Source organism: Filicampus tigris, chromosome 12 (genome assembly GCF_054856515.1).
Source record: "Filicampus tigris isolate MCC_2025a chromosome 12, RoL_Ftig_1.0, whole genome shotgun sequence".
NCBI classification, from domain to species: Eukaryota; Metazoa; Chordata; class Actinopteri; order Syngnathiformes; family Syngnathidae; genus Filicampus; species Filicampus tigris.
The window spans coordinates 706,824-734,588 of NC_141228.1; the positions used below are offsets into that span (position 1 = coordinate 706,824).

The 27,765-nt window shown below is 41.8% G+C and overlaps 1 protein-coding gene across 1 annotated transcript in view; it reads left to right on the forward strand.

Moving 5' to 3' along the window:
* The first annotated feature begins 259 nt into the window (after positions 1-259).
* Positions 260-27,765, forward strand: part of rfc4 (replication factor C (activator 1) 4) — a 35,867-nt gene continuing 8,361 nt past the window's right edge. Inside the window, exons 1-7 of the mRNA XM_086048145.1 lie at positions 260-444; positions 7,688-7,835; positions 8,005-8,083; positions 14,453-14,532; positions 14,659-14,778; positions 14,931-15,074; positions 15,148-15,268. Of these exons, the coding sequence (XP_085904271.1) occupies positions 7,705-7,835; positions 8,005-8,083; positions 14,453-14,532; positions 14,659-14,778; positions 14,931-15,074; positions 15,148-15,268 (675 nt within the window). The 5' untranslated portion in view covers positions 260-444; positions 7,688-7,704. The remainder of the gene's footprint in view (positions 445-7,687; positions 7,836-8,004; positions 8,084-14,452; positions 14,533-14,658; positions 14,779-14,930; positions 15,075-15,147; positions 15,269-27,765) is intronic.

Genomic DNA, 27,765 nt, shown 5'->3' on the forward strand with positions numbered 1-27,765 from the left:
GCCATCATATGGTGAAGCTAAAACGTTATACAGTATAACTTCACTCTATTACTAACTCTCAATACGTGAACTGTATCTAAAAAACCTAGGCGTTTTGGAAACTTAATACTGGAGAACAGGCGTCTTCCTGCTGGAGTGACGTCGCCCTTGAGGTGAGGGGGTGTTCCCGTTCTCAGAACGGGGTATTTCCGTCAAACACGGGAACGCCCAATTGTGGCTGCAGTGATGACCACTTTGACATCATCATCATTTGATTGGCTGTATTAAATTCGTGAGCGGAAGTTTGTCATCCAGGGCGGGAAAATATCCTCGTCTTCCGCATGTAAAACATCAGCATCCAGTCTAAAGCTTTGTGGCGTATTTAAACCAATACATACTTTAGATAAAAATAAGACGTTTGACTAATTCAATCCGAAAACGGGATTTGAACAGCGTCGTTTACAGGTAAGCGAAATTGTGTGCGTATGAAATGTTAACATGAGGATAATGCTGATATGGTAAGCAACAGGCAAGTATGTTTTGTGATCGTTCCACTTAAAGTTGTATTTTTGGGGGGTCATTTTACAACTGTTCTTGAGCATAATATGTTATTAATTGCGTGAAGGGCAGCAGAGTGTAATTCTAAAAACTAAAAGGTAAATGGTTAATTGCAATGGTTATTTTGCCGTGACCGATTTAACTCCTCGAGCTCTATTTTGCCGTGAACGGCTGTGATTGGCCAATCGCCGGAGGGAGGACTACTCGGCCTGTCACGAATCTGCTATTTTCCCGTGATTCCAGTAGGTCGGCCGTGAATAGGTTATTTTAGCGTGGTGTGTATGCTGCCGGTGTGGGGGCCAGATATGATCGGGTGCATGATTGTATCGGTGGCCTCCGCGCGTGCTGATGGCGTCACGCTCTATAACGTATTTCTACAGTATATAATTCTTTGCCACAATGTTTGTTACTCATAGCTGTTGTATTTGTATATTCTGTGTTAATAATTCCCAAAAAATATATACAAAATTGCTTCGTGCCACATTGGGGAAACAGCTCCTACGTCACTAAAGCTTATGCCCCGAGAAGAAGCCGCTACCTGTTTAATGAAACGTTTGCGTTTCTCCTGCCGAACTGGCAACGATTTCGTGGTTGACTCAGGCTGCAAGATTCTATGTATATAATGTGAAGTATTTCTTAATAAAACCCGATTCCCAAAGCCACAAATTGACGTGACGTCCTCAGTGGGCACGTTTTATTTTATTTTTTTAATTCTTCAGAAAATCCACATACAAACCAAAAAGGCACATAATGATCTAGAAATTTGAACAGTTGAAACGGCAAATAAGAACATAAAATATATATTTTTTAAAATACAATCATTGGGCATGTTTTTTTTTTTTTTAATTCTTCAGAAAATCCACATACAGACGAATAAGGCACATAATGATCTAGAAATTTGAACAGTTGAAACGTTAAATAAGAACATAAAATATATAAACAAATACAAAATAAAATTAAGCAAGATAAATAAAAAGATAAATAAAAATGAGGGTCTCAGTCAAGAAGAGCAAAAAGGTCCATCAAAGAAAATAGTCTGGGCATTTTTGTTTGACATGTAATACAAGGATTTTTGTTTTTGAAGTCAGATCATTCCTCCAACTGTTGATGTGAGGCTTCACTTTGATGAATTTACACCTGTGGATATAATGTTTTGCAAGAGAAAACAAATTGTTCACCAAACATTCCAAGTCCTTCTTTAACTGAACTCCCAATTTAATGGACATCCAGTTTAAAGGGACACTTGGGTGATCTTAACATTGGCACTTATATAATAGGTTTGCATGTAAAAATGACATTAGTACTAAAATGCCCACCTCAAAAGACTCTGTAGTGATTTAAAGGCTTTTTTTTTGTGATTAGGTTTTCGACGAATTTCCCCGCCCAAAAAAGACTTATGTTATGTTTTCGGTCTCAGCGGTCTACGTCACGCGAGGAAGGCATGCGTGGTAATATTGCTCGCTTTGACAGTTCTGTTGTCTAAAACGGCGACCGATCGCCACCAAAATGCAAATGCACATTACTACTCTTGTCCACTTCAACCTGTGAAAGTATAAAAGTGTTCTGCACAAAGTTTGGATTTATTGACATAAAACGTGATCTCATCATGATCTCCGCATTGGAACATGCCATTTCGGCTGTTACCTTCCAAATTGGACGGCGTGTTGTAAGTCGAAAATCTGGGGCCATTCCTCATCCAAATAAATGTTCACGTCTCATTTCCACTTCAGTCTCTGTAAATATCCTGACAGGTGTTTAATGCCTCGCCCGTCCTAACCGTGATCAGCAACGAAGCAGTGTTTTTTTTTTTTTTTTTGGTTGTTTTTTTTTTTTTTTGGTTGTTTTTTTAAGCAAAGAAGCAGAAGTGAATTGTGAGGAGTAAAATCTGTTTATATAACAAGTTCCTTTATATAACAAGTTCCAGAAAAGAAGAACTTGCCGGTGATAGTCTGACAGTACAGGCAATTCATCATAATCAGAAAAAGAAAGTTAATTCCACCCATTTTCTGAAAAATTGCGTTTGCTATGGTAAACCAAAAGGAATCTTTGTGTCTAATCAATGCATTGAGCCATTTTAATTTTAGAACACCATTCATGACTGAGAAATCTATAGCATTTAAACCACCCTCTTCAACACTCTTAACCATATCAGCTCTTCTGATATAGTCACATTTGTATTTCCAGATGAATTTGAAGTTTATGCTATTTATGCATTTTGTCATTTTGCTGAACTTTCAAGTGAAAAAGCAGGATAGATAGCTCTTGAGACTTTCCATTTTAGACAGCAGCACCCTACCAAATATAGTAATATCCTATAATATATTTATCTACATTTTTGCAAATATTTTCTTTTTCTCTGAATTCATGGTCTTTGGTAATAACAATTCCCAAATATTTGACTTGAGTTTTAACAGCAATATTACATATGGCGGATGCCGGCTGATCAAGGTAAAACAATTCACATTTATCAATATTTAGTTTTAGGCCTGATGCTTTGGAAAATTGATTAATGGAAACTAATTCTTTGTCAATTTGCAATTCATTTTTTTTAAATAGTGGTGTATTATCCGCAAATTGACTAAGATATTTTTCTCCAAAATGTTTATTCCTTCAGTACCATTATTTTTTTGTCATAAAAGCCAGAATCTCTGCTACTAGGATAAATAATAAGGGCAAGCTGTTACAAGCCTGTCTAATACCCCTAGAAACTTGAAATCTTTGGCAGGTACTGTGTTCTAAAGTCATAGAACTGTTAATGTCCCTGTATAACATACCAATCAGGTTAGTACATTGCTGACCAAAACCAAAATAGTTCAGGGTACTTAAAATGAAGGGGTGCTCAACTGAGTCGAAAGTCTTGTAAAAGTCGAGAATGTGGAAAAGGAAGAGAATGAACCCCTCCTGTGACAATACATGACTGTAACCCACCAGATCTAAAACCAGTCGTATGTTGTTGTGAATTGAACGTGTGTTTCTTCAAAAAGCTGCCTTGCTTCATTCTCGCTGCTATACATCCAGAAAGCAGTTTATAATTGGTGTTAAGAAGTGTTATAGGTCTTAACTTATCTAATAATCTTTTATCTTTGTTGTGCTTGGGAATTAGTGTTATCAGACCTTGTTTCATACTAGGCATCCGTTCTTGTTTCGCTACGCATTCTAGTATTGCCTTAAACAGAAAACATCTGACATCTTTCCAGAAGAAATGGTAAATGTTGGCCGTGAGCCCATCTGAGCCAGGGGATTTGCTTAGAGGCAATCTCAAACTGACTGCATCTAGTTCCTCTATTTTCAAATTAGAATCACACATTTCTTTCACTGTAACGTCAATGATAGGTTGGAGATTTGGTCAAAGAAATTGGTTGAATCACCAGAAGAGTACGCAGATGAATAGAGCTTACTATAAAATGTAAAAACTTCTTTCTCAATACTTTTGTTGTCTTTGTATTCTCTTCCATTTATTAATAAGCTTGTTCTCGCCTTATATTCCTGTCTTCTTTTTCCAACCTGGTAAAATAATTTGAATTATTTTCTCCCTCCTCCATCCATTTTGATCTTGATCTTACAAAAGCACCCTGGGCTTTCTTCAGAAAGATGTTATCAAGTTTGGATTGAAGCAGCAATAATGTATCCTTTTCTTCATTTGTCAGATCAGGTTTGCTACAGCACTGACTGCTCTCCCAAAACAAATTGCTTTCTTCTTTTCTTTTTTCTCTATTTAATCTTTTGCTAGTTGTATAGAGAATTCTCTCACTTTGTATTTAACAAATTCCCACTTATTACAAAAACTAACTATACTGCTTTCATTTTCAATGTCCGTTATTTCTTTTATTTTGGAACAAAATTCTTCATTTTTTAGTAGGTTAGAATTAAATTTCCAGTAACTTTTGTTTTTGTTTTCCTTGTAAATTGAGCTCAGTTATTTTAATTATACAGTGATCAGTTAAAGGAGCCTTAGGAATCAAAGTTTCCGAAATAAATTCTTCAAGCTTACCTGAAAGAAGCCAGTAATCAATTCTTGATCTAGCAGTACCATCAGGTTTAAACCAAGAGTAGTGTTTCTTCCCATGGTTTTGATTTCTCCAAATGTCAACCAAGCTGTTATCGCTTAAAAAAATTTCCATGAGGGGATTAAAATGATGTGTTTCAAATTTGGAGGGCCAACCATCTTCCCAACTATCATCTGGAACCATATTCCATTCACCACCTATTAAATTCAGGTCCATTGGAAAATGTGTTTTAAGCTCTGTAATCACAACAGTAACACTGTCTAACAATTGTTTTGGGCCACAGATTTGTAACCATATATATTAGCCAGAATCAAAAAATGACTTTCGACTTCCAAAACTGCAATTAGCCAGTGACCTTCTAAATCTGCTCTGTGAGTGGTTATAACCCCTGGAAAACACCAGCTGACCTGTTACTATACAATGGCTAAACAAAATTCGGTCCCCCCACATATTAGTCCAAAAGTTCACATCGGTGTCAGAAGAATGCGTTTCTTGTAATAACAGACAGTTTGATTTCTGCCCTTTGCAAAATAGAAATAAAGCTTTCCTTTTAACAGGATCTCTTAGGCTAGGTTCACACCGCAGGTCTTAATGCTCAATTCGGATTTTTTCAAAAAAATATTTTTTTTTTTGGTGTAAGCGTTCATATTACATTATAAATGCGACCTCGGTCTTGTCTGCTGTATGAACACATGCGTCGTCAAAGTGGCCTGCATGCGCAGAAGAGACGACGTCACACCTGACGTTGTGTTTGCGGAAGTAAATGTGGTCCAGCGTGTCGGGGCTTTTATACAGTCAAGCGATTAGGTAGCAGCTAAATACAGTATTTGGGGGAAATTACACATAAATCGCTCCAGACCGGCCAAACTATGAAGAAAAAAAAAACGCAAGTTATAGTCCGGAAAATACGGCACACCATAAATACAGATACATCCATACAGACAATGAAGGGGCTTTGGGGCTTTTCTCAGCAATTTTTTAGTGATATAAAAAAAATAGATTAATTAGATCAATTATTTCCAGATCATAATTAATTAATCTCTCAATTTTTTTTAATCTATTGACAACCATAATTTTATTGTTGATAATTTTAACAGGAATCTAAAATCATCATTAGATTCAGCAGCTCTTCTAAAAGTCGAGATATCAAAAAGAAAATGCAGGAGTGCAGAGAGGAGGTGGAGAAAAAGTAAACTTACAGTGCACTATGAAATATTATGTGAACAACTCAAATTGTACAATAAAATATTCAAACAGGCAAGAACTTCCTATTTCTCAAACCTCATCACAGTTAATAAAAGCAACCCCAGATTTCTCTTCCCCGTCTTTGATCTCTTAACCAGCTCCAATTTTAAGAAGACCAACAGACTGTGAGGAGTTTGCAGACCACTTCAGAAGTAAAATCGATGACATAAGATCCAGTCTTTTAGCCCGTCAAAATGTAAGTTCTAATAAACTTGGACAGTCCTGAAGAAACACTGGAAAGTTTTGCCCTGGTTGATGCAAGGAAACTTGGTCGAGTTTTCTCCCAGGTAAGTCCAACAATCTGCCTTCTAAATCCAATTCCCACATCTCTTTTAAAGACATTTCATGGATTTTTTGGGGAACAGATTTTAAATATTGTCAATTGCGCTCTTCAGATGGGTGTCTTCACCACCCCTTCTGAAGCTGCGTCATCGGTCAGTAAATGAGGTACAGTTTGAAGCGCTTTGAGTTCCAAAGGTAGAAAAGCGCACAAGTGACAGCCCATCTACCATTTACCTTGGGAATAATATTGACATATAACCTTACGTGCACTGTATCCACAAAGAAACATGTACATTAATACAAAATATAAAACATTTTGGGGATTTAAAACATGTATTTTTAACACAAATGCATATTTATACTTGGTGGCAAGTAGTACAGTATAGTAGGTCTTACTTGAACTAGGGATGGGGCCGATCACGTGATTTTCAGCTGATACGGTATCGGGTGAGAAAGATCGGTTTTATTAATTTCTGAACATTTAAAGGTCACAAAACCACAAAATAATCCAAATGTGCAAATATCTTGCCAAATAGAGCAGTAGTAGGTTGGTTTTACAGTATATTCATTCACTCATTATCCACACCGCTTATCCTCACAAGGGTCGCGGGCGTGCTGGAGCCTATCCCAGCTGTCTTTGGGCAGTAGGCGGGGGACACCCTGAATTGGTTGCCAGCCAATCGCAGGGCACACAGAGACAAACATCCGCACTCACAATCACACCTAGGGGCAATTTAGACAGTCCAATCAACTTACCATGCATGTTTTTGGAATGTGGGAGGAAACCGGAGTACCCGGAGGAAACCCACGCAGGCACGGGGAGAACATGCAAACTCCACACAGGGAGGCCGGAGCCGGGATCGAACCCACGACCTCTGAATTGTGAGGCGGACGTGCTAACCAGTCGACCACCGTGCCGCCTTTAGAGTATATCACGGTTATTTATTTATTTATTTTTTGTAGCGATGTAATTAGTGTGACACATGCCCGTCTGAGACAGAGCGGAGGGTTTTTCTTCATAGGGACGAGAGAGAGACTGATAAGCGTTTTTCAGAGCTGATACAATACCTATTAGTAGTCAAGGAGGCTGATGACCGATATTTGTAGCCGATATAAATTTTCAGTAAAAAGGCAACAAAAATCTTTAAAAACATGAAAAAAATTTGAAACTGTTAACTTTGTTGAAACAACAAAAAATTGTTTTCCACAATAAATGAAGTCCTGCAAAATTTCATAATGTCAGAAATGTTCAACTATCAGATATGTTTGTTTTGATTTCATTACAGTTTTAAATTGATTCATTATCGGCCATCAGGTTTTTAAGAAAGGCCAATGGCGATATTCGTTAAAACGCCAAATTTTGGCGCAGATTAACGGTGCAGCCGATAATCAGTCTATCCCTAGTATGTATAGTTATTGACAGAGGGGGGTGCCGTTGAAAAATCTTGCCTAGAGCGCCACATTGGCTCAGGCTGTCTCTGAATTTGACACACAATTTTTCTTTTTTAAATGGCTTGAACAAATAGTGTAGTGTTTGCATTTAGTAATTGTTGTCTATGAAATTGATTGTTGTTGCTCAGATATGTTCTATGTTCTCTACCTTTTTCTTTTTCTAGTTTGATCGTCCTTTTATATGCAACAAGGAATCATGCAAGCATTTTTAAAAGGAACAACTGTTCAGACAACTAAACCCCTGAAAGACAAGTATGCTTCAGGTTCCAGCATTGAGAAGAAAGCCAAGTTTACACCATGGGTTGAAAAATAGTATGTATCAACTACATCATCAAATTTGTCAAATGTGCAGTATCTTCCTATCTAGTACCTTGCAGACTGATGTCTAAATCTCAGGATTTTTGGAACAGTGTTGTGAACATTTTAACAGCAGTACACAAAATGCTTAATGGATATTTTCTGGCTCTCCATTTTATTGTAGTCGGCCAAAGTGTGTTGACGAAGTCGCCTTTCAGGAAGAAGCCATAGCGGTACTCAAGAAGTCACTGGAAGGAGCAGATGTAAGTTTTTTGCTTTCATCATAACAAAGTAACTACTCATGCCCACTTGTTAAAGTGATATGCGGTGCTGATCAGAAAACACAAATGACATCCACTGTTGTTAGCACTGTACATTCGCACCTAAGCAGAATTTGATTCGGTGCATTGCTGTGCTTGATTACTATCAATAACAAGTGTAACATAATGTAAGACTATAAATTGTATCATCTAATTTAGTTATCAAAAGCAGAACAAAGCAGATCAGAGCAAATTTGATTTCATCATTGATCACAACTTCAAATATCAAATTTGTCACTAGGCCCGATGAGACTGCAAAGTTTGGTGAGTTTTCATGCATGTTTAGGGTAGCAAAAATGTGATCATTTGCGGAGAAAAAATAATAACTTGAGCTGCAAGCATAAAGGGCCCTCACAGCTCCGGAAATGAGGCAAAATGTGAAAGAAAATTCAAAATGGCTTACTTCCTTCAATTCGGTGTAAGGCTTCAGAGAGTTTTTGTTGGTCTTGGGCTGTTTCATGTGCATCCAACTTTTGCTAGATCTTGGTGACACGTATAACAAGGGCTACTTCGCTAAAATGTTTTAGGGGGGTGTTCTTGACTCATTTTCTAACAATCGCACAATAACCAAATAAAACAGTGATGCTGTTGCCTAGCCTGATATTTTTGCAAAGTTTTATGAGTTTTCCTGCAAATTTAGTTGTTTTCTTGGCGAATAGAGCGTTGCCATGATAATATTTTTTGTGAAAATTCACAAACTTCGCGTTGCACATCGTGAAGGCTAAAACACTCTTCCGAGCAAATATGATGGTTATCTGGTTAATTATTGGCAGAAAAACATAAAAAAATAAAACATACATTTCCTTTAGCCAATAGGTGGCAGTACCAGTACGCAAGTTCGTAAATGTCTTCAGGCCTAGATTCTCATCAAATGTGAGAAATCTTTAGAAGAAATTAACATGTGGATCAAGTTGCAGCAACTTTTGTAGTCAAGCTAACGCCAAACTGTAAAGTAAATTAAATATGGTGGACTTCCTATTAGGTTTAGCATATGACACAAAGAAGCTTTGTTGTAGTTTTCTGCATTAAAAATGTCTAGGGGGCGCTAGCAAGCCATCTTTTAAAGATTGTGTCTTGTTAGTTCAGGAATCGGGCCGAACTATGTTTGCAGGAGGCGTCAGGAGGAACGACGCACACATGGAGTATTATTGCGCACCTGTTTATTTGCCCCATGTTCAACAGGTCCCTATTAAAGGTTCCTACCTACACATGTGACCTCATACTACATCCCCCTTTCTGAAGAAGGAATCTTTCTCGGGAAGATGCATGCACACGCACAGGGATAGGTATCATACAGTGCCAGTAACCAAACTCAAAACAGTATTCTATCAATTAGCTAAGGAACACCTTTCAGCGTGTATACAATAACACAACAAATAAGCCTAATAAAAAAACCAATGAGTCAATTACTCATTCCTATATCTTCTATGAGGGATGGGGTAGACTGGCCAAACCCTCCAACTCAGTCTGAGGATTATTCTGCCCCATGCTCACTCAGCTTCACGTTCTTGCGTGTCTTGCGTGTGACCCACACCTGATCTCCCGGTCGGAGATGCGGCAGGTCATGTGCTCGGTGCCTGCGATCATAATTTTGACGCTGCATCTGTCTGTACCTCTGTTCTATAGTCTTCAAACGGCCCATGTCAGCAGACCTGGGACTGAGTTGAGATGAAATCTCAGGAACAGTTGTTATTCTCCTCCCCATGAGGAGTTCTGCGGGACTGTAGCCATTCGCCAGGGGAGCAGCACGGTAGGCCATGGGTGCAAGGTACGGGTCGTCAGATTTTTTTCAGAAGACCCTTAATGGTCCTCACCGCACGCTCTGCCTCCGTCAACCATAGCCCAGGGCCTCAATGGGAACTCAGTGGATATCAATGTTTCCTTAAGAGTCGTCCTCTCCCTGTCACACACATCACAGTCCCCGACTGTCCTAGCCAGATCTTTGCTGAGACCCGGCCACTACACCGACTGTTTTGCCCTTTCCCTGCATTTAGTAATTCCCAGATGGCCCTCGTGAAGCTTGGACAGCATGCCCTCGCAACACATGCTGGAATCACAATCCCACAACCACACAGCAGCAGTCCATTCTGGACCGTGAGCTCACTGAAAAACGGCAGATAGGGCTGGAATGTTCTGTCAATAGAAAATCTGTCAGGCCATCCCGCCAGGCAGAACCTCTTCAGCTGTAGAAGAATGGCATCTCTGTCTTGTATCTCCATTAGCCTCGTCTCTGTAGCAGGAAGACTCGCAATGACAGAAGAAACATACAAGTTGACCTCCTCTTCTTGCAACCTGTCCGACATGGTGCTGACAGGGGTCCAGGACAGCACATCTGCGGTTGCAATGTTCTTGCCAGCCACGTGAGAGATAGCATAGGAACACCTCATTAGTCTCATTCGAAGATGCTGAATGCGTGGCGGGAGCACATCAAGGCTCTTGGCTCCCAGCAGGGGAACTAGTGGCTTGTGGTCCGTTTCAATATGGAACTGTTTTCCTATGAGGAACTCTGCAAACCTCTCACAGGCCCATGTTGAGGCAAGCACCTCTTTTTCTCAATCTGGGCGTACCGCTGTTCGGTGCTGCTGAGGGCTCTCAAAGCATATGCCACTGGTTTCCAATTAGCGTCATGTTGCTTCTGGAGTAGTACACCGCCCAACCCGAATGTGTTTCAGCATTTGGGTCATATAATGCCATCCCTGGGGCCGTCGTCAAGTCCGCTTTGATGCTATCAAATGCCTGCTGCTGTTGTGGTCCCCAGACCCACATGTTGGACTTCCTAAGCAGGTCTCTGAGAGGATGTGTCTTCTCCACCAGGTGAGGCAGAAATTTACCAAGATGGTTTGTCATCCCCAGGAAACGTCTCACCTCACTGATGTTGCTCATCTCCGTCATAGCTTTTACAGCACTCATTTTCAGGGTCTGCACCGACCCCTGATGAGTCAATAATCTGTCCCAAGAACTTTATCCTGCTCTTTGTAACGCCCGCCTCCTGCAGACGTAACAGAGTCCTCCTCAGCCTCTCGTCATGCTCACTCTGGGTGGCTCCCTAGATAAGCACATCGTCCATTTGACACAAAACCCCATCCAGACCCTCCAAAATGCGTGACATGCGCTTCCGGAAGTGTTCTGATGCAGATGAGATTCCAAAGCACAGACTGTTGTAGCAATAGCGCCCAAATGGAGTGATGAACGTAGTCAACAAAGAAGATTCTTTGGACAGTGGAATCTGCCAAAATTCAGCGTTGGCATCCAACTTTGAAAACACCTTGGCGCCTGTCAACTAACCAAAGTGTGTTCGACTGAAGGAAGTGGGTGTTTTTCTCTCAAAACAGATTTATTTAATTGGGCACCACCACCATAGGCACACACCATTCCGTTGGCACATCCACTTTAGAGATGACTCCTTGCGCCTCCATACGCTTCAGCTCCTCTTTAACTTTTGGCAGGGGTGGGAGAGAGATAAGTCTGGGCGTCGAAAGAGAGAATGGCTGTGCTCCAGGCTTCAGTGCAATTTTGTACTCATTCTCCATTTTACCTAACCCACTGAAAAGCTTTGGAAATTCCCTTTTTACAGACTCCTTGGAGTCAAGGCTGATGTTCTCCACTCTAGTGACCATCTGCAGTCTCATTGCAGCCATCCCACCCAGCAGTGGTGTGCTCAGCCTAGGGCTGGGCTGATAATTCGATATTGATATGTATCGCGATTGACACGTGATCGATACTGATAGAAAATACCTTTTGATAAAACGTTCAATAGAAAAAAGGAAACAAACCCGATTGCAGCATGGTGCGTGACGTAGGCAGCGCGCTTCCGTCTCCAAACATGAAGAAGAAGCATTTAAACCAACAAGGAGAAGCTGTTAACTCAACGGGGCATGCTCGCGTGACCGGCGTCCGTGCGCTACGCTCGCGGGCCCGGCGGCCCTGCGCTACGCTTGCGGGCCCGGTGTCAGTGCGCTACGCTCACGGGCCCGACGTCCGTGCGCTACGCTGGCGGGCCCGTCGTCCGTGCGCCACGGTCGCAGGCCCGGTGTCCGTCCTTCATAATTTTTTTTCGTTCTGCACACTCTTGCATAATGTCCCTTTTTCTTGCAGTGATGACACGTTGCTTCTCTTGCTGGGCATTGTTGTAGACTGATGTCCCCTCGCATCACCGCACCGTTTGCATTGTGTCCGTTTGTCCTTTGGTGCTTTATTTTTTCTGTCCCTCCATACTGCCGCTGCGTTTTGTTTAGGCCGCGCCACGGTGCCGCGCTTGCACGCTGTCAAGTTGTGTGCTGGCGATGTCAACTTTAAAGTTAGACTTCAAGACTTCAACATTTCCTGTTGCTTCTTAACGAGCTCACTTTGACGAGCTCTGTTAATGGCTTTCTCCAGTGTTAATTCTGGGTCTAACTGCAGCTGTTCTGATAAACGTTTATCTCTCAAGCCAACTACAAATCTGTCTCTCACCATTTCGTCATGAAGAGCTCCATATCCACAATACTCCGCGAGACAATGTAGCGCCGTGTGAAAGCCATCAGCAGACTCACCCTCTTCTTGTTGCCACATATTAAACTTTGCCCTCTCGAAGATGACATTTCTGCGCGCCACGAAGTGGGCATCCAACTTTGCTTTGACTGTGTCGTAGTCACTCACTTCCACTGGGCTCAGGTGGAGGGAAACGAATATGTCCTCCGCTTCCTCCCCCATAGTGTAGATAAGCGTATTCACTTGATTGATCGTCCGCTTGCGTGTCCAAGCTATAACGGGCCCTCGCAACACTGGCCATATTGGGTTACTTGCACAAAGGACAATAAGCATAAAAAATGACAAAAAAGGCCTGATGTTTGTCCAAAGTTGCATGAGTTTTCGCCTAGGTTTAGACCGTCAAAAACAGCACAATTTTTCTTTGCAAATCACCGCATGCAACAAATGAAAAACACTTTCAATAACTTTTCATCTTAAGCATGTTTAGATGAAACACTCAGTTTGAAGACGATCGGATAAAATCTCTAGGATGAGTTTGTTCTAATATGACCTCTACGAAAGGCCAAAAATGTCGGGCAATTCCAAAATAAAGTAAAAATGGCGGAGTACCCGGAGAAAACACCACATGCACGGCGAGAACATGCAAACTCCACACAGGCAGGCCAGGGCCAGATTCGAACCCACGGCCTCTGCGCTGTGAGACGGACGTGCTAACCATTCGACCACCATGTCGCCCCGATAATCAACATGTATACTTAAATTTAAATTGTGGGCTCGAATAAGACCAATCATGGCTTCAGAAAACAGGTGAGCCGTGATTGGTCGTTGGTTACCTGAGCCCTGAGCAACTGTGATGTAATTTTCAGTCGACAGAATAGACAAAATGGCCGCCCCCTGATATGGCTAAAAACGGGTGGATTTTGCTATATTCCTTAAACGCAATATTAATCAGAATGTTGTTTCAACTTGGCCTGTATAGATAATATTCTTGAAAAAAAATGTTTGGGTTAACCTCTATGGAGGTAAATTTGGTGCAAAAGTAACTTGTACTTTGCACTTGTATAGGGAAATGTTAGAAATTTGTATTTGTAGAGAAAACAACTTGACGTGTGTGAAATACTTTTGTGTATTTGTAGAGAAAACAACTTGAAGTTGTGTGAAATAATTTTGTATCTGGAAAAAAAACTAAATGGGACGCTTTTTTTGGACCACCCTTTATGTATATGTATCGTATTTTCCAGACTATAAGCCGCACCTTTAAACCCTATTTAAAAAACAATGAAAAAAAACCCAACGTATATAAGCCGCACCAATGTTGAAAATTGATATATTTACTGCATTTACAGAACGATTTTGAACTGTAAATTTACATGTATGTACCTGAACAGATTATTTCCTAACAGTGCAACACAGTAACACGACAGCAAGTTTGCTGATTAAAACAGAACAGAACCAAGAGAAAATTAACAGTACTTATCTTCATTTCACTGTCCGCTGCCACTCCAGTTTGTCAGTTAACTTCCGCATACCACCTAAGTCATAACCTAGTGCATAGCGCCCTCGCCTGTTGTTCTCCGCAACCTGCAGTCACATCCTGTTAATGGCTATTGTATTGTATTGTATCGTGATTCCGGTTGGACCGCCCCTAGCGATGGAAGAAAAATCCACGGAATAGCCGCACCTTTATATAAGCTGCATGGTTCAAAACCTAGGAAAAAAGTAGCGGGTTATAGTCCGGAAAATACTGTATACAGTATATGTATACAGTACTGTAGCTTTGAAGAGTTGTACACTTCAAAAACTTATGCCATTATGCCTTTAATACTTGGATTGCAAATTTAGCTTCCAAACCTGCTCTTCTATGGTCCACCTGGAACAGGAAAGACCTCTACCATATTAGCTGCTGCGAGAGAACTTTATGGGTAAGTGGCATGTTTAATGTTGCTTGCAGGAGTAAACAGATATTGCAGTTAGTTGGATCTGAAAAACAACTCTTTTGTGTTGACTGCTGTTTTTATCCTGGTCTGTCTTCTCTCTCCTCTATCCAGTCCAGAGCTATACAAGCAGAGGGTGCTAGAGCTCAATGCTTCAGATGAAAGGGGCATTCAGGTCATTAGGGAGAAGGTCAAAAAATTTGCTCAGCTCACTGTTGCAGGGACTCGGCCAGAGTAAGGATGAATTCATGAATTTTTACAGATTGAATGTAAATGGAAACAAACTAAGCAAAACATATTTTTGCCCTTTCTCTCAACAACTACCTGTCTTTGAGCCTAAATTTCCCTTTGGAGTTCAACAAGCCTGATGTGTCCTGCCTTTGTAGTGGGAAGCCATGCCCTCCTTTTAAGATCATCATCCTGGATGAAGCTGACTCGATGACTGCACCAGCTCAGGCTGCGCTCAGAAGGACAATGGAAAAGGAGTCCCGCACCACACGTTTCTGTCTCATTTGTAACTACATCAGCAGGTGAGCACACCTTAATCACAGCCAAACAAAAACACAACATCCATTTTTATGTGTATGTCTGTATATTCCGTAGGATCATTGAGCCCTTAACTTCCAGATGTTCCAAGTTTCGTTTTAACCCTCTTGCTGACCAGGTACAAGAAAAGCGTCTGCTAGAGATCTGCGAGAAGGAGAAACTCAAATACACACTTGAGGTAATAGTAGCAACGCAAGACTGAGCAACCTGTAATGAATATAAGACCTCTACAAAGCCATTACCATCTCTAGTTTCACGAATAAAAAAATGAGACAAAGATGAATAATTGTACTTGAGCTTGTTCTACCTTTTGCCTGTTACGAATAATTGAAAAACTATTCCTCAGGGAGAACCTTTTTTTCTTTTTAAGCCTATTACAACCTGCTTACATAATTCAGCACAACCTTTGATGTTATTAAATACAGCACTCAAAGAGGGAGTTGGCTATTTTAAAACTACTAGGAAGATCTGAATGTAGCTTCACTTCACCATACCTGACTGCCCCCCGAGTCGCTGACCCAAGTCATGCCCCTCACTTGCATTATACAATACTAGGGCTCGGGGATATGACTGAAAAGTATATCAGGATATGTGTTTCTATTGGTCGATAGCGATGTATATTGATTTTTTTTTCTTTTTTTTTAATTATTGAAAATAATGACCTGAAGAAAAATACATTTAAGTTATTTTATTTTAACATAATACTTAACCTTTAATAAGAGGTCAATGTAACTATGAAAGAGAGAAATAAACTGGTCGATATGAAGATTAAGTAAAGTCCACTTTAAAGTCTAGAGCTGTGAGCAGCTATAGCGGGCTGCTTACAGGAACCCTGGCCAAATTGGGGTACTTGCAAGTCGGGGTACTTGCAAATCGGGGTACTTGTACATAGGACAATAAGCAGAAAAATTGTCTGTGTTTATGCCTAGTCTGATGTATGTCCAAAGGTGCATGAGTTTTTGCCTAGGTTTAGATGTCAAAAACAGCATAATTTGTCTTTGCAAATGGCTCATCACCACGGCAACAGCGTGCAACGTAATAAAAAACTTGCAATAACCTTTCATCTTTAGTGTTTAGGCGAAACACCTAAAGTTTGTAGACAATCGGATAAAATCTCTAGGAGTTTGTTGAAATATGACCTCTACAAAAAGGCCAAAAATGTCGGCCTATTCCAAAATTAAGTAAAAATGGCGGACTTACTGTAAGATTTAGCCTATGGCTTTACAATACTTTTTTGTAGGTCTTAAACTGTTACAGATGTCTTCAAATTGTCACAGACCTAGGTAAAATGTAGAACCGTGAATGCTTCCTTAAATATGTGTAGGGGGATCTATAGACATTTTTTTTTTTAAACAAGCACATGAAATCTCTCCAGATTTTATTTTTATGCCATGTCTGATGTGTGTGCAAAATCTTCCCGAGTTTTCGCACGGGTTTAGACACTCTAAAACGGCATCATTTTTCTTCATAATCATTGCATCGCCGTGGCAACAGCGTGCGATGAAATTAAGTTTTCCAAAAAATGTCATCATAAACATATTTAGATGAACCACAGGAAGTTTGGAAACGATCAGATAATGTCTCTAGTAGGAGTAAGTTCAAATATGACCTCTTAAAAGGTAAAACTTGGCGCAAAATTTCAAATAGTCAAAATGGGGGACTTCCTGTTAATTTTGCACATGACTCTAAAAAACATTGTTTAAAATCTTGGTCTTTAACATATGCCTGCCAGTTTTTACAGCTGTACGTGGAACCGGGAATGTTTGGTAAACAATTAGGTGGCGCTGTCAAGCCTTTTTAGGGAAAAAAAGCACAAGAAATCTCTCAATTATTTATTTTCATGGAAGGTCTGATGTGTTTGCAAAGTTTCATGAGTTTTCAAGGTTGACCGTAGGTCAAACTTACCGGGACTTTCCTTTGATGAAAACATCGAGGGGTTCTTGGGGACCCCGTTTTTGAGTACTTGAGTATGCCAACTTCAAAATATCAAATTTTTCGCCACGCCCAATGTGTGTGCAAAGTTTGGTGGGTTTTTGTTCAGGTTTAGTCCCTCAAAAATTTGAATCTTAATTGATTATAATAATAATAATAATTTCTACAAAAACAATAGGGTCCTTGCAGCTGTCGCTGCTCGGGCCCAAATAAGAATTTCTACGAAAACAATAGGGTCCTTGCAGCTTTTGCTGCTTGGGCCCTAACAATTAAAATTTCTACGAAAACAATAGGGTCCTTGCAGCTTTCGCTGCTTGGGCCCTAATAATAATTTATATGAAAACAATAGGGTCCTTGCAGCTTTCGCTGCTCGGGCCCTAATAAGAATTTCTACGAAAACAATAGGGTCCTTGCAGCTTTCGCTGCTCGGGCCCGAATAACAAATTCTACGAAAACAATAGGGTCCTTGCAGCTTCCGCTGCTCGGGCTGTAATAATAAGAATTTCTACGAAAACAATAGGGTCCTTGCAGCTTTCGCTGCTCTGGCCCTAATAAGAATTTCTACGAAAACAATAGGGTCCTTGCAGCTTTCGCTGCTCGGGCCCTAATAATGTGCTTAGAAGGGCTGAGAAATGTTTGAAAAACTGTCACAATCTAAGTTTTTCCTATCAGTCAATATTGATAATTATTGGCTTTGTTTTAAACCTTTTCTTTAAATATTAGTTAACTGTTTTTTGTACATCGTTATGTAGTGTAATGTGCAGTTTGTCCTCTATCAGTGCATTGTAAATTCTTATTTGCATTATGTCTACCCCAAAGCAGTTGTTGACACATATTAGCCTTCATTCAATGTTCATCCAATGTAAGTGAACGAATACTCTCTTGCAGTGCATACATCATCGTTGACCAACCATCTTAGGACTACTTTATCTTTTTAGCAGACTCATTATTGCCATAGTCCATTCATATTTTACTTGCTTGATTTTATCTTGAGTGGTTTAAAAGCTTCTTCCTCGTTGGTTTAAAAGCTGCTTCTTCTTTGGTTTAAACACTTTTTTGTCATGTTTGGAGGCGCAAGCGCGCTGCCTACATCACATCACGCACCATGCTGCGATCGGGTTTGTTTTTCTTTTTTTTCTATCATACCGTTTTATCGAAGGCATTTTCTATTGGTAGCGATCACGTGTCAATCGCGATACATATCTATATTGAATTATCGGCCAGGCCTATACAATAAAAACAATGTATTACAACGGCTAGAGCTGGAACAAAGCACTTTACATACAAACAACAAAATAACCAAAATACAACAAATGAAATCAATAAATTGACACAAAATACTGTATACAATAGACACCGGAAAAGATACGAAAATTTCAGATCTCAGGTCGGATCAAAAGCCACCGAATAGAAATGTGTCTTCAACCGGGTTTTAAAAGTGGACAGAGAGGGTGCTTGCCGAATAATAATAATAATAATAATAATAATAAGGCCATAATACACAAGTGTTGATCAATAAATTAACATAAAACTATATACAATTGACACCGAAAAGAGCAGCAAATTTCAGGTCTGATCAAAAGCCAGCGAATAGAAGTGTGTCTTCAACTGGGTTTTAAAAGTGGACAGAGAAGGAGCTTGCCTAACATCCAATGGGAGGTCATTCTAAAGGGAAGGACCAACAGCCAAAAAGGCGCGATCCCCCATGAGGCTCCGCTTAGTCCTCGGCACCTCGAGCAGCGCCTGGTCCGCAGACCTGAGGCTGTAGAAAGGTGCATAGAAATGGAGGAGCTTGGAGAGGTAGGCCGGGGCCAGGCCATTTAATGACTTATAAATTCCTGGGATTGAATGGCTGGACAAATGTGTCCTTGGCAGTGAATGAGTTAAAAGAGGAAATCAACCCAAACATATTTTTTTCAATAACATGTTCTATGCAGGCCCACTATTTGAAACAAGGCATTCTGATTAATACTGAGTTTGTGGAATATGAGTTAACAGAGCTGTGCAGCAACCCTCTGTCCCCGGTTTCCGTCCTGCATATTCAATCGACCCACGTGGTCCCGGCCCGACATTCGCCGGAGATAGCCAATCGGCCTCAATTACATAATCTTTACGTCACACGCAGGTGTTGCACGAGCAGACATGCAAACAAAGAAAAAATATCAAACAAAAACAACTGACACACACACGGACAGTGTTGTCATCGCTAAAATAAAAATATGAGACACGTGTCATTCTGTCTGTGGGACCGCAAGGTACACCACACCCTTTTATTTTTTATTGTTTCCTTGTTCGACCGCGTCAGGAATGCGGCACCTGCATGTGACGTGATATCGGTAAATTCCGTTCTCGACGCAAGTTGGCTGACTCCGACCGACTGGGACCACGTGGGCCGATTGAATATGCAGGACAGAAACCGGGAACAGAGGGTCGCTGCCCAGCTCTGTGAGTTAAGCAGCAAAATCAAGCCATCTCAGGGTGTAGGATCCCAAACAATAGATGGTCATGTCTTCAACTGATATTTTTTCTGCTTGTTTATTTAAAAAAAAACCTTCGTCACAGTAGCTCCCAACCACCGTTAAAGATTTTGCCGCTTCGGCGAGTGCTAAACAAAAAAAAAACAGACTGACGGTGGTTTTCACATGATTCTTGCGTCTTCTTCCTATTACTGTTTTTCACGTAATGAATTTGAAACATTGAATTATAGAGAATTAAAGTAATAGTGCAGTAATTTAGTTTAGAGCATTACTACAAATAATAATATATTCAAAATACCAACAGCAAAAATAATTTTGAAATTAGGTCATTCACACTCCCACCAAATTAAGAGTTTTCTGTAAATTACGAATAATTTTCATAACAGAAATGACATTCAATTGAACATGAAATAGCGTTTTTTGCTTAATAAAATTTTTATTATATTGTGTTGTTAACTTGTTACACATGTATTTTGTTAACATACTTGCACGTTTATACAGGACATGTACTGTAGTCGTTTCCCACATAAGGAAATTCCGTTACAAGGAAAGGTTGGGCAATGCAAATATGATTCCTTATCAATCAATCAATCAATCACATTTTATTTATATAGCACTTTTCATACATTACTAGAGGGTACTTACTGTACTTTCATTCGGTAGGCTTGAGGTTGCCTGTTCATGTCTCCATCTTTCCACCACAGGAATCTTAAGTGGTCCCGATCCTGTTCTGGGACGTAGAACTGATTAAACATTTTCTCTATATCGCACATGAGTGCTATAGAATGCTAAATCGCAGGAGCATGCCCGTGAGGTTGTTGATCATATCCGCCCTGGAAGGAGGTGTTAGTTCAGTCTTGTGCCACCACACTTCGCAGAGCAGTCAAACACAATACGCAGTTTATCTGTTTTTTTGGTGTGATATACGCCATGGTTGTGTATATATACCACTGTTCCCCTGGAGCTCCATTCTCTTCTACTTGCTCCACATCACCTCTCTCTATTATGCCCTTCATGTATGTTGTGTACAGTAATCCCTCGCTATCTCGAGCTTCAACTTTCGCGCCGTCAGTGCATTGCAGATTTTTCAGAAGCATTCGTGAGTGAGGATTACACACAAATGCAAATGATAGGGAAAAAAACTACTTCTTATTCACTTGGAAAGCAGTAGGTAGTTACAAAGTATGAAACAGTACTGTATATTATTAATTTAACCTAAATTACACTAACTTCTGAACACTAGACATTAGGGGGGGCAGAAGTTAAAGTAACATACATGCACAAAGTTAATAAAGAAGTAAATAAACAACATATTCAACATAAACTTACATTATCATGGACCCACAAACGGTTTAAGGAAGAGAATTGTAATTGTAAGGAGAATTACAATGAGTAGTACAGAGCGGAGTGGTCCCGACAAAATATCTGCACACTTATTCTCAACATGGATGTGTTGCCGAATACTGTGCCCTGATTGGTGGAGAGACGGTAATACGAATTATGATTGGTTGCTGGTTGCTAACGGCCACTTACAAGATTATATGGGAATAACACCTCAAGTTAAACAGCTAACAGAAATAGAGAACAAGTTTTCAAACACAATGTTACGACCTGCTCTGCTTGGGAAGGAGGGAAGTAACATAGACCAAGATGTTATTTGGTTGAAGGAGATTTAATTTAATTTCTTTAAGGTAGATGTAGGTTTTAGCATAAAACCTAAAGGTAGTCACAAAGTTCACACAGAGTTCACAAATCAATAGTGTCTCATACAAAATCACAAACTACCCAAAACACAAACGAGAGACACTAGTTAGTCAAAAGCGAGGCGAACTGCACTGCTAAGTTCCAGCCGCCCTGAGCAACCGAACAGAGACGCTTTTATGGTCCCAGCTGCAACAGGTGAAGGTTGATTGCTGATTAGGCAGTCCATCCAGAATGAGCAAGAAATCAGTCCACCAATAAGGAACGAGCAGGAAATCAGTCCATCAATGAGGAAAGAGCAGGAAACCAGTCCACCAATGAGGAACGAGCAAGAAACCAGTCCACCAATGAGGAATGAGCAGGAGACCAGTCCATCAATGAGGAACGAGCAGGAGACCAGTCCACCAATGAGGAACGAGCATGAGACCAGTCCACCAATGAGGAACGAACAGGGGACCAGTCCACCAATGAGGAACGAACAGGGGACCAGTCCACCAATGAGGAACGAACAGGGGACCAGTCCACCAATGAGGAACGAACAGGGGACCAGTCCACCAATGAGGAACGAACAGGGGACCAGTCCACCAATGAGGAACGAACAGGGGACCAGTCCACCAATGAGGAACGAACAGGGGACCAGTCCACCAATGAGGAACGAGCAGGGGACCAGTCCACCAATGAGGAACGAGCAGGGGACCAGTCCACCAATGAGGAACGAGCAGGGGACCAGTCCACCAATGAGGAACGAGCAGGGGACCAGTCCACCAATGAGGAACGAGCAGGGGACCAGTCCACCAATGAGGAACAGCAGGGGACCAGTCCAATGAGGAACGAGCAAGGGGACCAGTCCAATGAGGAACGAGCAAGGGGAACCAGTCCAACGAGGAACGAACAAGGGGACCAGCCCAACGAGGAACGAACAAGGGGACCAGCCCAACGAGGAACGAACAAGGGGACCAGTCCAACGAGGAACGAACAAGGGGACCAGTCCAACGAGGAACGAACAAGGGGACCAGTCCAACGAGGAACGAACAGAGGGACCAGTCCAACGAGGAAGGGGACCAGTCCAACGAGGAACGAGCAAGGGGACCAGTCCAACGATGCACACACACACGCACACACTCACACGAGTTAGACACTAAACGGGGGGGTAAAGGTGCCGGTACATGGGCACAATCCAAGAGCCGTAACACACAACTCAAAAGTATACCATAAAGTCAGAACCTTGTTAACAACAGGGGTGTATTTTAATACCCATATAAAGGTATTCCGTCGATTCCTTGCAAAGACAACAAACCGTACGCAGCAGCTTTGGATTTTGGAGAGGTGCGCGGCAAAGCGGCTGCATAGGTGTGGAGCGCTCCGCGAGAGCAATGAATTGGCCACCTCGTCACATTTTTGCTACGTGCCGCAGAGGTATAAACCAGGCTTGAGTGACGGCGAATTAACATTACATGCGCTATCTACGGTCGCGACCCGTTTTTGGTTTTTGGAAGGGGGGGTGTTTTTATTTTATTTTTATTTTTAAATTCTCTTGAAAACGTATTGGGCGGCCGCCTGTTTACTTGGGCGGCCCGCCCAAGTATTAACATGTGTGGGAAACATTGTATTGCCATGTTCGAGGACTACGGCCCCGAGGTCATCAAACAGCGCGCGGCTTACTGGGACGTGATGTCGAGGCTTTAACAACAAGGCTACAAACCGACGCTTCTGTATCCAGCGAGGCTGCGAATCTCAACCAAAGAGGGAAGCAAAAGGTTCTTCACCTATGTGGAGGATGTCAAAACCTTGCTGAAAGCACACTGCGATGACTCGTCGGAAACCTCCAATGGAGAATAGTGGTGACTTGTCATGGCAGCGGCTGTTCGGCTTCATACGTGGCTACCTCCGGTTGTTGCGTCGGCACGGCCTGCTCATGTTCGTAACTATTAAGTTGTACTGCGGGCGTATTTTCATTTCAATTACAGCATGGTGAATGTAAGACGTTATTAATTTTAACATTTTTCCAGCCAGTACGAGACCTGCTCGGATCGTTTGGAATAGGGACCCGGTTTCCCTGCTGTTTAGCAACTTCGTCACATGGCCACAAGCGCATGCCTGCCACGCATCCGCAACAGTATGCCAGCTGTGCGGGCAAATTATCTTGCACAGGATCGGGACTGGTCTCCAAATTTGTCTTACACACTGCATGATAAGATAAGATAAGAATGCTTTTATTGATCCCTCAGTGGGGAAATGTTCATTGTTACAGCAGCAAAGATATAGGTCACACAGGGACGGCGGCATAATGTAGCCATTAATGTATAACATTGACGGCAAACATTCAGGATCAAACCTATGTAAATATATGCAGTAACATGTGTATATACACATTTTTATACACACCAACATACATCTACATAAAAAGTATGAGGAACACTCATTTTGGCCTGTACATAGTACAGAGGAAAAATACTCTAAGTGACAGTGCTGCAGTGCTGTAGTGAAATGTAAGGAACAGCTTTGGATAAAAATAGAACTAGACTAACAGTAGTGGGGAATGTTGAGTATTGCACGGTATTACAGTAGTGGGTAGTATTGGGTATTGCACGATATGAGCTCAGGTGCAGGACTGCACAATTGCACTAATGTCCGCCAGTTTGTAGAGACTACACAATGTTCTTGTTAAAGAGTCTGACAGCAGCAGGCAAGAAGGAACGGCGGAATCTCTCCTTTGCACAGCGAGGGTGTAAAAGTCTGTCACTGAAGGTGCTGTGGAGTGCTGTTAGGGTGCCCTGGAGGGGGTGGTCCGGGTTGTCCAGCAGTGATGACAGCTTGGCCAACATCCTCCTGTCCCCCACCGAGTCCACAGAGTCCAGGTAGCTGCCCAGGATTTGATGTAATGTTTTCCAGTGCTGTCAGAGCTAATGCTAGCGAGCGCAGGGTCCGGGTTTTTAACCACCTCACTGTTAGTCAGTTCTCTGATGCCTTTGATCAGCTTTATGTTCCCTCTTCAAATACAGAGGAACTCAGCACTTGGTTCCATTCCTCTTGCCTTAATATTTTGGACTCTGTGGCTCCATTAATAAATATGCGTCAAAAAATTAGACCGGAGCCATGGTTTAATGAGAGCACTCGCACAGCTAAACAGGAATGCCGCAGAGCTGAACGCAGGTGGAGAAAAAACTGGCTGCAGGTCTCTTATCAAATCTTCAAGGACTGCTGGCATAGTTACCAGAGAAAGGTGAAGGAGTCCAAAAGAGACCACTTGTCATGTCTGATTCAGGCAAATCGCCAAAATCCATGTGCTCTATTTACAACAATTGCCTCTGTACTGAAGCCCCATCAACCAACGTGCATGGACTCATCCCCTGAAATGTGCGATAGATTGTTGCAGTTTTTCATTGACAAGGTTGCTACAGCTAGGGCTCTTGTCTCAAACGCCACATTTGACCCCTCTGGCCAAGTTCCTTGTTCTGCAGTGTTCGATTCCTTTGATTCCTTTTTGTCATTTTTGGAGGATGTGGTTTGCCATATGAAACCATCTGGCTTCCCTTATGACTCCATTCCTCCACATTTCTTTAAGGAGATTGTCCCGACAATTGGCGAATCTGTTTTGGCCATTATAAACAGCAGCCTGCATTCTGGTGTGGTCCCCCAACATTTTAAGCATGCTGTAGTGAAACCCCTGTTGAAAAAAATGACCTTGATCAAGCTGTGCCATCCAATTTTAGACCCATTTCCAAGCTGCTTTTTATGTCTAAAATTCTGGAAAAAGTGGTGCACTCACAGTTAAGGTCTTTCTTGGATGAACACAATGTTATGGAAGTTTTCCAGTCAGGCTTCAAGAAGATGCATAGCACAGAATCAGCCCTGCTACGTGTTTTTGCTACGCGTTTTTAATGACATTCTCCCGGCAAATGACACTGGAGACCACGCATGTCTCGTTTTGTTAGATTTGACTGCAGCTTTCGATAGAGTAGACAGTATTCTTTTGAATCGTTTGCAACACCAAGTGGGCATTAGTGGATGCACTCTAGAGTGGTTTGAATCCTATTTAGCTGGCAGGACTTTTTCTGTTAGCCTAGGTTCCCCTGAGTCTCGCTCTGCCCCTCCATTGTTTTGTGTTCCACGGGGTTCTATTTTGGGGTCATTGCTGTTCTCATTTTATTTGCTGCCCCTGGGTTCCATCCTTAGAAAACACAGTATTTCCTTCCACTTCTATGCGGACGACTGTCAAATCTATATCCCGCTGAACAAAAAAGATGCACTCTCCTTAAGACCTCTTTTGTCCTGCCTAGAGGACATCAAAGAATGGATGTCACTGAATTTCCTAAATTTCAATGAAAAGAAAACAGAAGTTATGGTGTTCGGTCCCAGTGGCTCGTCTACATCCCACCTTGTTGACCTGGACCCCCTGGCTTCATATATAAAGCCAGATCTCTTCTCAAACTTGGGTTTTAAAATGGACAAATGGTGATCTTAAATTGGACCAGCAAATCATCGCTGTTGTAAAGTCGAGCTTCTTTCACCTTAGAAAGCTGGCTAAGGTAAAGCCCCTCCTTAGAAACAGTCTTCCATGCCTTTGTTACATCTCGGCTAGATTACTGTAATGCACTTTATTTTGGAGTCAGCGCTCCTCCCTCAAATGTCTCCAGTTGGTCCAAAATGCTGCTGCCCGCCTACTAACTGGAGCTCAGGAGATGGAGCATATAACACCAATTCTGGCCTCCCTTCACTGGCTCCCAGTGCATTTCAGGGTTCGATTTAAGATTCTCCTATTCGTCTATAAATCATTAAATGGCCTGGCCCCGGTGTACCTCTCTGAGCTCCTACGCACCTTCCCGCAGCCTCAGGTCTGCGGACCAGGCGCAGCTCGAGGTGCCGAGGACCAAGCGGAGCCTCAGAGGGGATCGAGCCTTTTTGACTGCTGATCCTTCCCTTTGGAATGACCTCCCATGGGATGTTAGGCAAGCTCCCTCTCTGTCCACTTTTAAAACCCAGTTGAAGACTCACTTCTATTCGCTGGCTTTTGAACAGACCTGAAATTTTTGGCTCTTTTCCGGTGTCAATTGTATATAGTGTTTTATGTCAATTTATTGGTTTTATTTATTTATGGTTTTATTTATATCTTTAGTTATTAATACTTGTATGAATACATTATTGTATTGTTCGTAAAGTGCTTTGTTACAGCTCTAGCTGTTATGAAATGTGCCATATAAATAAAATTGTATTGTATTGTACAAAACACCTGAAGAACAGGGGTAACCAAACATAAAAACCAAAACAACACAAAAGCATTTTTGCCAATAATTAAATTACATAGATTGCACTTGGGCACCTCTCCCTAGCTGCAAACCGAGCAGCAAATGTGCGCAGCCTTAATTACGTTTGACTGCAGTGGGTGCACTCAGACATAGAAGAACAAGCATTCAGTTGGGTTCCTGCATTGTCTTGATGTAACAAATTTAACAGCCTGTGATAACAATGTACTGTATACATTAGGTCGGTTGTGGGATCAAGTTTTTCTGAATTTTATATTGTCATAACCACTGTTTTTATATTAAGTGTCAGTGAACTGTGAAGTATGAAGAATAATGAGTTATTTTGGGGTTTTGCCTATTACATGGAACATAAATGTACCTCCAAGATTTAGCCATGACATTTCCTGCGTGAACCAGTATACATTGAGTGTATGAAATGACGGGGATCTTACATCCATGGGTACCGTCAGGCTTCAAGCTCTTCGGCAATTGACCATTTTTTGCCCGTCCGGCCGCGACCCTCCACCCTTGACCTGGGTACCCTTCCAGTCGTGACCCCCCCCCCAGCCATATTCATAAACATTGTCGCCCCCATCGCAACATGTGAGACAGCAACGTGCGCTCAAGCGTGTTTGTATTTCCCGATTGTCACGTCACGTAACCCGCGCCTCCTACATGCAACTGGGGCATACCATTACAAGAGGGGTTGGGGGTCCTGGCCGGGGGGGGTGGGGGGCAATACCACAATCCCTATAATAGCAGTTGTCGCTCGCGCCGACGCGGGAGTAGAAAGAAGCCTGAAAATAAGGCTTTCACCGAGTAGGCTGAGATGAATTTTGGCCACCTTGTGAGCACGTTACACGCACAAGGGCCGATAGTGGGCCGGACTAAAATACACCTCCGGCCATGCTTAGTTAAGCCACATTTTAAAATTTGTTGCCCACCCGTTGTATTCCTGGCGGCAAATGTGTGGGTGCACGATTTATCTTTACATCCCGCTCCAATTGTAGAACTTCTCTGATAACTTTAGTCACAGCAGATAGGGAGCTGGAATTTGGCAGTTGCCAGCAATCCGAATGGTTGATTATGGATCCATCGCACCTGGCGTACGCTGCCTGGTTCTTGTAGGCCACGAGCTGCTAGCTTGGCCACAGTATTGGAACTTCTGAAGTTTTTTAGACATTCAGCTTATCATTATACGTGCCGCTAGGTCACTCATCTCTTTATGTTCTCTTAGTCATGTCCCGTGTTAGTACTGACGTACAGTATATTTGTCTATTTTTGATGAAAAATAATTTCTGATATGCAGAAGCTCTGAAAAA